An 11533-nucleotide genomic window follows, 5' to 3' on the forward strand; every position below is an offset into this window, starting at 1 on the left:
GACATCAATTAGAAGGAGCTAATCCAAGTTGCATCCAAAGTAGCAAAGGACTTGAAGCTGCAGTAGTCGAGCTCCTGTGCAAATCCAATCTGACCTCATTTCCAAAGAAAATTCCTATAGATAAGGAAGCTTCAACAAACCAAGCCACTGCTCCTCCAAGCCAAGGTGGAGAGCCTGTATGACCAGACTGTTGAGAGTTCACGCCCAACATCATGTGATCATGTGTGCAAAGCACCATCATGTGATCATATGTGCATAGCACTAACCTTATAGAGTGCTATAAAGGAAAGGGTTAGATCCCCTAAGCCTAACCCTAAAATGGTTTGTATATATTCTATTGTTTCAACTAAATCTAGTGTATAGTTAGTCATTTGTGGTGTGCTCTCTAGCTGTGCCCTCTCTCCTCATCTCCACTCTTCTCCTCTCCCCTCTTCATATTTTGTCATGGTATCAGAGCTCCCTTGCCTTCCGCTGAGGCATTACGATTCTTGAGAGTGTGAGAGAGATTGTGAGATTGAGAGTTCTCTTGAGTGTTCTTCGTGAGAGTTCACTTCCGGTGAGAGATCTTCATCCGTCCATTTGAGAGAAAATTTCTGTCATTCCTTAAGAGATTTCCGTTCATCTCCTTTGAGAGTTTGTGAGAGATTTCTGAGAGTGATTTCCATCTTTGAGAGAAAGAGAGAGTTCTTTGAGTGTGATTTTCATTTGAGAGAAAGAGATTGACACTGAGTCTTCTTTTCTTTTGAGAGAGAGAGAGAGCTCTCAAGGGAGAGAGCTTTTGCAACGACTCCAGCCTCCAATGAAATCGACCCCCATGTCAAACTCCAAAGCGCCATCTCCTACGACCAAGCGGCTACCTCAACTTCTTCAACGCCGCTTCTCCATCGAACTCGGCAGACCATCAACTCTCACGGCAACTCACCTCATAGTAGCGCGTCAAACTGCCATCGGCTGTTTCTTCCACGAGTGCTTCTTCAAAGGGCTTCTCCAAGCCTCTTAATTGACTGACCAGTTCTAGTTGTAGCCAACGAGCTTGAGGCCCATGCATCTTCTATGAGCTCCAAGACACAAGCCCCTCAGTGGCTATCTCCATGAGCAAGCCAGCCGACAGATCCCAAGCCTCACCTACTAAACTCGACTACCTAGCTCTCCATAGCCTCCATCGATAGCAGCAGCAAAGCTCAAGCATTCAAGCTGAAGCTCCAAAACTCTGCCTCCATGCATTCTCACTCCCACACGCAACCTTTGAGCTCCTCATGGCCTCCACGCTAGCAGCCATCTCCAATAAACAGTGCCGCCCTGCCTTCGCCATCAACATCTTCTCCAATGCACTGCCTTCGCCATCAACATCTTCTCCAGCCAACACCACTTGAGGCTTCACCAACAAACGCCTCACCAACCATCGCCTGATAGCAGAGCTCCAAAGCCACAGCAGCACGATCGCATGAAACAAGCTCACGGGACTCCAGTACCTGCAACACCTGACTCCTATAGCATCGGCTCCTTCTCCATAGCTACTCCAGCAAGCCTAAACGGCCACAGTATGAGACAGCTCCTACGCCAAGTGCCAACGATGTGACGGCTCAGCCGCTTGTGCCACAACGGCACCATCTCTAAGAGCTCATGGGACTACAAGGGAGAAGACGACATAATCCCAAAGATTTCATCAGAATCATCAGAGTTTCCAGTCTCGTGTAATGCCACGTGGCATCCCAACCTTATCCTAAGGTGGTCATCAAGCTTGGTCACAAAACTGCCACGTGCAACCCTATCTGCCACGTCATCTTATCAGCCACATCATTAGAACATGTCAGTCTTATCTGACACATTAGCAGTCTCGTGAGGCTACCACGTCACCACTACCACATCGTCACCGACTGCCACATCATCACCAATAGCCACATCAGTAGTCCATGTCACCTGTGCCACATCAGTAATCTTATCATGCCACATCATCATCAATTGCCATGTCGTCACCAACAGCCACGTTAGTAGTCCATGTCACCTGTGCCATGTCAGCAATCAATGTCATCAGTGCCACATCATCAGCCATGTCACCTTGCTGATGTCATCAATTGTGCCACCTCAGCACTACCACCTCAGCAGTCTAGTCAGCACAAACTTTTGCAGGCACACACAGTGCTTCACAGTCACTTCATGTGACCACTCCTGCCACCTCAGCATAGGGCTTCACTGGCACACCTCTTGCTAGGCACAGTGCCACATCATCACTGCATGTGACTCACAGTGACACATCATCATTGAGCACATTTGCACTCCTTTTGCCCCTCTACCTAGATCAAGTCATATCTCTTGATCCAGGAAGAATTTTAGGGCGCTCCAAAAAGAAAAGTCGCTTGTTTTTTTGTGCTCTATGCACTCATCACATCATACGTACATTTTGGCACAAGTTACACTCACATGTGAGCCTCGCTGACAAAACCACTTCTTTCACGCACATTTGCCTCTACATCGACGCATCTGACCTAGTACTTAAAAAGAATAAAAGAAAAGGAATTATTTGTTGTTTTTTCATCGATCGACGATTGGTTTAGATCTAGATCAGAGTAGACTAGATCGCCATAGAGGGGATGCTTTGAATTTCCCCAAGTTGCCAATCTAAGCCATGCCCAAAATTCCCGACTAGTACCTACTCGGAGTCAGTCCATACGCTCACATATAGTTTCACATCATTACATTACCTGAAACCTTACGTTCATCAGTTCAGTGAGTAGATTTCAGAGTTCAGAGGCATTGCAGATTGATTCAGTGGGCAGATAGCATTTGATTTCACGTACACATGCCACCATTGTGAAGCCTATTCGGCTATCTCATGGCATCGTGCACATCATTTCAGCCTTGTAAAGCCTCTTGGTTATTCCCGACATCATTGCCACAAGCCTTGTAATACAGATCAGATTTTATATATTGCAGTTCTATCTTCACCGACGGTTCAGAGATTTCACTTGGCATAGTCAGTGTATTTGCAGTTGATTCATATAGAGATTTTCATGACACTTTTAAGTACATTTTTTGCACCATGTCGACTAGCAACTCTATTTCATGAGATCATACCAGAAAAGTCATCATCAGCAACAAAACCAAAGTCAGCATCAGCATCAGCATCAACATCAGCATCAGCATCATCCTCAACAACATCAGAATCAAAAAAGAGGGAATCATTCCAACCGAGGAAGATTCCAAGGACGAGGGAATGCATCCACCAATGTGTCAAACATTCAGTGCAACTACTGTCACAAGTTTGGACACTATGAAAGAGATTGCCACAAGAAGCAATACGACCAAGGCGGTTAATCCAGTAGTAATCGCGGGAATTCTCGAGGCAGAGGAAATCATCGTGGTGGACATTCTAGTCATAGTCATTTTGCAAATAAACATGGAAATATGTTTCTTGCAAGCGAGGAATTGCATCAGACTGATATAGTGTACCTAGACACTGATTTCAATCCCAAAGAGAAATTTAGCTATCAATTCGACCAAGTGGAACATGATCCTTGGTACATCGACAGCGGTGCATCATCTCATATGACAAATCATCAAGAATGGTTCACAGAATTGAAGCCATTAGAAGGACAGAAAAATGTCATCTACACAACAGACAATACACCGAATCCAGTTCAAGGGACAAGTGCTATCTCTATGAACAATTTCACTGGTACAAAAGGATTAGTGAAAGATGTGCTCTATGTTTCGAAGCTCAACAAAAACCTCTTGTCAGTAGGTCAAATGATGGAACACAATTACAAAGTCATCTTCCACGGTGATGAATGCACTATCAGAGATAAATCCAAAAGATGTCAGCTAGTAGCAAAAGGTGTCAAGGAAGGACGCTTATACAGAATATCTGCTACAGTATCAGATAAGCATGCCATGTCAACTCAACCGCAACAGATGCCACTATCTGCAAACTGGGACAAGAGATATGGTTATGTCAACTTCAAGTACTTGTTAGATCTCAAGAATCAGAATATGGCAATTGGGATTCTGAAGCTACAGTTTCTTGGAAAAGTTTATGAAGCATGCTGCTTCGGCAAACAAAAGTGAACCAACTTTATTAGAAGTACCTCTCGTGCATGAGGTATTCTTGATTTGATACATACAAATGTATGGGGTTATGCCTAGACCCGCAGCATCAATGGTTCACTTTATTACTTGACTTTCATCGACGACTACAGTAGATATTGTTGGGTCGACTTTTTGAAAGAGAAATCTGAAGTGTTTTCCAGATTTCAAGAATTCAAAGCCATGGTAGAAAACCAGATAGGCAGAAAGATCAAGGTCATGAGATCAGATAGAGCAGGTGAATATATGTCTTCAGCATTCATGAACTTTTGCAAAAATCACGGCATACGAAGACAATTCACATGTGTAGATACTCCTCAGCAGAATGCAAGACCTGAAAGGAAGAATGGGACTTTAGCAGACAGTGCTAGAGCAATGCTTAGTGAAAAGCATCTTCCGGATTAGTATTCGGCAGAAGCAATAGCTACAGCTAACTATTTGCTTAATCGGCTTCCTACCGAACCGATACAAGGTATGACTCCTTATGAAGCATTCACTGGACACAAGCCACACATTGGGCATCTCCACATATTTGGTTGCATAGCATATGCCCACATACATGATGATCATCGTAGAAAATTGGATGCAAAGTCACGCAAATGCATTATGGTTGGCTACAGTGAAGAAAGCAAAGCATACAAATTGTATGATCCCATCAACCGCAAAGTCATTATCTCCAAAGATGTAATCTTTGATGAGGAATCAGAATGGAAAACCTCACCTTCATAGGAGATAGAAGCATCGACTTCATAGTCATCTATAGAACACGTTGATGAAGAAGAGCAAGAATTGTCAACAACACCCCAAGCATAGCCACAACAACTCAAACAGTCTACTAGCGAAAGCAGACCACCAGCCAGATTGACATATGCTCAGAAAGGCAAAGCAATTCAGGTGGAAACCACTAACTATGCTCTTATGACTACCATCATGGCTACAGAAGAGCCAGTGTACTTCGAAGACGCAGTAGACAAGCCAGAATGGCAAACTGCTCTGAATGAAGAAATGGATGCTTTGTATAAGAATAATACTTGGGAATTATGCGACCTTCCACCAGGAAAGAAGGCCATAGCAAATAAATGGGTATACAAAGTGAAGTACGATCCAGATGGCAGTATTCAAAGATATAAAGCCAGATTAGTTGCAAAAGGATTTTCATAACAATATGGTCAAGACTATGATGAGACTTATGCTCCAGTAGCAAAGATGGATTTCATACGGTTCTTGATATCACTAGCGATACTCAGCAAATGGAATGTGTATCAGCTTGATGTCAAGAATGCATTTCTCAATGGTTATCTAGACGAGGAAGTCTACATGCAACAACCAGCAGGTTATGTTGAACCAGGAAAGGAGAATAATTTTTGCCATCTCAAGAAAAGTCTCTACGGCTTAAAGCAAGCACCCAGAAGTTGGTACAGCAGAATTGATAAGTATTTTACTGATCTGGGATACATGAAGTCCAATGGAGATCATACTCTCTACTATAAAGTTCAAGGGGGAGATATTACTATTGCACTTTTGTACGTAGATGATCTGATTGTGACAGGAAGCAAGGATAGCTTCATCAGAAAATTAAACAAGACTTATCTGCAGAGTTCGACATGAAAGATCTTGGACTTATGTACTATTGTCTTGGAATTGAGTTCTGGAGAGATTCAGATAGCACATTCATGAGTCAGTTCAAGTATGTGGACAGTCTCGTGAAGAAGTTTCATATGGCAAATTGCAAGATTGCAGCCACTCCCATGGAATAGAGTTTGAAACTTACTAAAGATTCAAAAAAGCCTACAGTCAATGACATATACTATAGGCAGCTCATTGGATCTCTTATATATCTGACAATCACACGGCCATATATTTGTTATGCAGTAAGCTCACTAGCATAGTTTATGGCAAATCAGTCTCACTAGAATGCAGCCAAAAGAGTCAAGAAATACATCAGAGGTACAAGACAGTTTGGGATAGAATATAGAGGAAGTCATCCCCGGTTGCATGGATACTGTGACAGTGACTATGCTGAAGATCATGAGACCAGGAGATCGACACAAGGATATGCATTTTTCCTTGGTCAAGGTGCTATATCATGGTTGTTAAACAAACAGCCAACTGTTTCTTTGTCTTCGACTAAAGCAGAATATAGAGCACTCACTACAGGTGCATGTGAGGCTATATGGCTCAGAAGACTATTGTCAGAAACAGATTACTTTGATGAGTCAAAGCCAACCACAATATACTGTGATAATCAATCGGCTCAAGCATTGGCAAAAAATCCAGTATATCACTCCAGGACAAAGCACATTGATGTCAGAGAGCACTTCATCAGAGAAAGAGTGTTACTTGGTGACATCACACTGCAGCATTGTGATAGCAAAGAGAATGTTGCAGACATCTTTACCAAACTACTCGGTAAAGAGCTATTCGAGAAACCCCGACTAGCTCTTGGTTTGATGCAGAGGAAGGACATTCCCATTAAAGGGGTGTGATGGAATGTAATGCTCAGTCATTCTTTGATTCCCCAGAATCATCATCTTGAGGGAAGGCTTACTTTATGATGTTGACCTTGAGGGAAGGTGTTGAGAGTTTACGCTCAACATCATGTGATCATTTGTGCATAGCACCATCACGTGATCATATGTGCATAGCACTAACCTTATAGAGTGCTCTAAAGGAAAGGGTTAGATCCCCTAACCCTAACCCTAAAAGGGTTTGTATATATTCTATTTTTTCAACTAAATCTAGCGTACAGTTAGTCATTGTGGTGTGCTCTCTAGCTGTGCCCTCTCTCCTCATCTCCACTCTTCTCCTCTCTCCTCTTCATATTTTGTCACGGACCAACCATGATTTCAATCTAGCAATAAAGGCCAAGGACAAATGGCATCCGGCAACTTACAAGACCAAGCAGCGATGGGTGATCATGGACTGGATTGCGGCCATTCCCAAGCCAAACCACTCAAACCCTGCTGGCTTACTTTGCATGTCTACTACACCATGTCAAGCAGCTCCAGGCCATCGCAATCACCAAGGCCACATCCTCATGTGGCAAGCAGCAGAAAGAAGCTCGGCACCTGCATCCCGACAAGATCCTGGTGGGAATTAATGCTTTATATCTGTGGCCCCCAAAGGTAGCCTTTGCTGACCTGGATCCATTGCCCGGTATTTGTTAAGAGAGTTGAGAGTTGAGCAGATTCAGTTACTACATAAAGAACATTATCACTTGTTGCAGCTACAGCTGTGCTACGAGTGCTCTTTTGGTGAATACAAGTTATTATTCCTATCACTCTCTCTCTTTCTCTCTGTTTGTCCTGTTGTATGCTCATTCCCCCATCTCCATACTCTTTTGTCCATGCTTACAGCAAAGTAAGGCGAGTAGACGCTCATTTCCCTACAACCAAGCACTGGTAGGATGTTAGGCCATCCGAGGAGTGCAAGAGAGGACATCTTGGTAGCACACACATAGGGTTGAGCACTGAGTGCTGGTCAACCGAGGGGTGAGGGAAAAAGACTATCAATTTTGTGTGTGTGTGTGTGTGTCTCTCTCTCTCTATGTATGCATGCCTTAATGTATGCATGTGTGTGTGTGTGCTTGCGTAAGGAATAGATCATGTAAGGTTCTTACAACATCCATATGGGACCTTACGGATCCTTGTGACTGCTATGGGGACCTAGATCTCTTAATGGTCTTGTTGACAAATTATGTTGGAGCCCTTGTAGAACAAGGGATCTTATCTACTTAGAACATCTTGTTGGCAAGGAGCTTTGAATAAAAATTTCAAGTAATTTCTATACATGCAATCATGAATTGTTGTCTTGTAATAGTTCTGCAAGAAGTCATCTTCAATACTGACACGTCGAGTTCCTTCAAGGCGACACATCATATTCAACAATATCTTTTAGTGTTGTGTCGCATAAATCTGCAGCCTCCTAGAAAATCTTCCATTCAAAGTTCTCGATTTGTCTGTTGCAGTAGTCGTCAAGCTTTATCAATAGTTCTCAGATTGGCAGTTCAAGACTCCATCTTGTTCATGATGTTTCTGACGAAATTTCTTCAGTCACCATATTTGGCATCACACTCCATGCCTCTTCATGTCTCAGTGACTACTTTTAGCATCAGAGATATTCCCTATCATTCTCTTTTTGGGAATAGGTCCAGAGAAGATCTAATGACCTCTCTGTACTCTGGTAGTTGCCGCATTGTATTTTGGGCTAGTGCCCCTTATTGATTTGGAGATTTGGTGCATAGCTCACATTTTGCCAGTCTCCATTTGCACATCTGGACACTGTGATTCTAGTCCATTGACGCTCTCCATTTTCATCGACATTTCCACCTTCATATCTAGACAGTTTCGTTGTCGGCTCCATCCTCTATCATTTTTTGGCAGTCACGTGGTGCTGCAGTATAAGCCATAGCTTGCTTATCCACTCTGAATCAGACAATTCTGATGCACCAACATTCCAAACTGTCCGCCTCAAATTCTGGCACAGCTCCATGGCAAGACATCGACCACATCATCGATTCAGTAGTGCTACATATTAATGTCAAATCGCAGTTTGATTAGGTGACGTCTTGGGCGTATTGATTAGGGCACGCGCCATAGGCAGGTTCTCACTACACCTATGTGCCCCCTTTGTTTCCATCATCACACATTTCCCTTACACAGTTTGAACAAGGCCTAACCCTCCACTTTAAAAGAAAAATCCTACAGTTTTGCATGTGTATAATTGCCATGAGAAGATCGCATATCCTCCATGAGGTCTACATGGACAAATCCAGTCCAACAGCTCTTTCTTGCTTCACTGCTAGAGCATTCTGTTATTACTTGCACCCCATCATTGCCCTCCTGCATGTGAGCATCTGCATATATGTTTGCCATTAAGATATATGCTGCAGGAGGTTTTCTGTCTAATGTAACTGCATTTTCAAAGGCATGTCTTCCAACCTCTACAGCCTTCCACCTTTGACAAGCACTCAATACAGTAGACCACCCAATAAAATTAGGTCGGAAAGGCATCTTCTCTACCATGGCCACTGCCTCATTCAATTGACCTGCACGGCCAAGGAGATCAACCATGCAATTATAGTGCTCTATAGTTGGGGTAATACAGTACTGTTTGCACATAGCCTGAAAGTACCTTTCACCCTTCTCCACTAGACCCACATGACTGCATACAGTAAGGACACTAAGAAATGTGACTCCGTCTGGCTGTATGCTTTCCTGCATCATTCTCTCAAATGAATGAAACACAAGTTCACTCTCCCCCAGGCGGGCATATCCTGCAATCAAGGCACTCCATGGTACGATATCCCTTGTGGGCAAAGCATCAAAAAGGTGTTTAGCATCATCCATGCTCCCACATTTGGCATACATGTCAATAAGGGTGGTTATCACAAATTCAATAGCCTCGAAACCAACCCTGCTAGCTTGAGAGTGGAGTTCCTTCCCAGTATCCAGAGCTGCTGTGTTGCCACATGTTTTCAGGATGGCAACGAAGGTAAAGCTACTTGGTTGCAGGCTTTGCTCTTGCATTTGTACATAAAGCCTAAGAGCTTGCTCACTTTCTTCTTGCTCAGCATACCCGAGGATCATGGTAGTCCAAGTAACCACGTTACGATGAGGCAATTCGTCAAACATACACCGTGCATCCTCTACACACTCACATTTTGTGTACATGTCAACCAAGGCTGTTCCCACAAATACATCTGATGCAAAGCCACTCTTTATTACTTGGGAGTGGATGGCTCTGCCTTTCTCTAGGCATCCCACCTTAGTAAATTTCCCCTCTTCTTGTTTTCCCTCTTCCAGTGCTGCCAGACTACTGCAAGCCTTCAATGGGCCAATGAAGGTTCGTTGATCTGGTCTGACACCTTCTTGGTGCATCTGTGCATACAAATCCAAAGCGAGGGCACCCTTTTCCTGCTTGGCATACCCGAGGATCATGGCATTCCAGGAAACCACATCACGATCAGGGAATTCCTCAAAAACACGCCATGCATCCTCCATGCTTCCAGATTTTGCATACATATCCACCAAGGTGTTTCCGACAAATACATGCGACTCAAAACGATTATTTACCACTTGGGAGTGAATGGCTCTACCTTTCTCCAAGGGTCCAGGTCCAGTCTTTGCAAATTTCCTAACATGCTTCCCCTCTTCCAATGCTGCCAAAATACTGCAAGCCTTCAATGCACCAACACAGGTTCGATGATCCCCTTTGACACCTTCTTGTTGCATCCGTGCATACATCTCCAAGGCCAGCATACCCTTTTCCTGCTTGCTGTACCCCAAGATCATGGCATTCCACGAAACCACATCACGGTGAGGCACCTCTTCAAAGACGTTCCGTGCATCCTCCATGATTCCACATTTCACATACATATCCACTAAGGTGGTTCCCACGAATAGATCTGACTCAAAGCCACTCTTGACTATTTGGGAATGTATGGTCCTACCCTTTTCCAAGCATCCTATTTTGTTCAATTTCTTATGACTCTGTTCCAACTCTTCTAGTGTTGCCAGGCTACCGCAAGCTTTCAATATGCCAACAAAGGTGCGATCACTGGGTTTGACACCTTCTTGGCGCATCTGTGCGTACAATTCCAAAGCCCGTGCACCTTCTTCCAGTTTGGCATAGCCAAGAATCATAATGTTCCATGAGTAGACATCTCGCTTAGGCATGTTGTCAAACACACGGCGTGCATCCACCATGTTTCCACGCTTCACACACAAATGCATCAAATTATTCGTCTCCACAACTGGAATCTCATGTAAAAGTTCGACCGTAACGGAACCAATTTCTGTAACCTCAAACAGCTGAGGGAACCTCTTGTGGAGTACATTTCCAGCTCTACCTGTCCCAAAAGGATGGCTGCAAATGGGCATCCTAAGCTGTAAGCCCATAAGCAAGAAAGGCAGGCAGAAAGCATCCAATTCAACATTGAAATTCTGCACGGGAAACTACAATTGAGAACGGCACATGGGGAATGCCAAAGAACGAGTATGGAACGGATTCTGTGAGCGGCGGAATGGCCAGCTGCGATCCATTCTCCTTGTTCTTGAATGAAGGGCGGGTGACACGTGGTGCAGGTGGCGCATGCATCGTGCAAGGACGGGTTCACGTGGTAAGACCATGGGGCGGTGATTGTTGGGTACAATGAGTGCCACCTCAGCCACTACGAAGGCACGACGAAAAGCTCAATAACCTCGTGTGCGAAAATTTGCACAAGACGGATCAAATGGAACACGGCTAGCAATCCACTCGATGGAACGATTATGGACACTTAAAAATGCAATCGCCATCCTTGACAAGCGGGCAAGCAACCACACGAGTTTCTAGGACATGATGCTAACACTTTCCATGCAATCGATGTTGACAAGATGAAGCATAGGAGCTAACCACTTGATTTTCCAAATAGAATGTGGGTCTTATATGCTTATTGTCTGAGGTACAA

At 43.9% G+C, this 11533-nt stretch overlaps 1 protein-coding gene across 1 annotated transcript; it reads right to left on the minus strand.

Annotated features, from left to right (window-relative positions):
• Positions 1-1189: 1189 nt before the first annotated feature.
• Positions 1190-11181, minus strand: LOC147880368 (pentatricopeptide repeat-containing protein At1g06140, mitochondrial-like). The gene is made up of 5 exons (XM_087370597.1): positions 11059-11181; positions 10134-10970; positions 9849-9998; positions 8788-9737; positions 1190-1514 (listed from the first exon to the last, which is right to left on the minus strand). Exons 1-5 carry the CDS (start codon positions 11179-11181, stop codon positions 1190-1192), a joined length of 2385 nt encoding a protein of 794 aa, XP_087226723.1.
• Between the last annotated feature and the right edge of the window lie 352 nt (positions 11182-11533).

Source organism: Dipteris shenzhenensis, chromosome 32, assembly GCF_047967505.1.
Source record: "Dipteris shenzhenensis isolate YYH24624 ecotype China chromosome 32, Dip_SZ_1.0, whole genome shotgun sequence".
In the NCBI taxonomy this organism is placed as follows: Eukaryota; Viridiplantae; Streptophyta; class Polypodiopsida; order Gleicheniales; family Dipteridaceae; genus Dipteris; species Dipteris shenzhenensis.

Coding starts and splice junctions, on each gene's coding strand:
- LOC147880368 (XM_087370597.1), bottom strand. CDS start 11,181: ATGCATGCGCCACCTGCACCACGTGTCACCCGCCCTTCATTCAAGAAC. Junction 10,971..11,058: donor CGTTCTTTGGCATTCCCCAT/GTGCCGTTCTCA, acceptor ATGGGCTTACAG/CTTAGGATGCCCATTTGCAG. Junction 1,515..8,787: donor AATTATACACATGCAAAACT/GTAGGATTTTTC, acceptor TTGCTGGAGTAG/CTATGGAGAAGGAGCCGATG.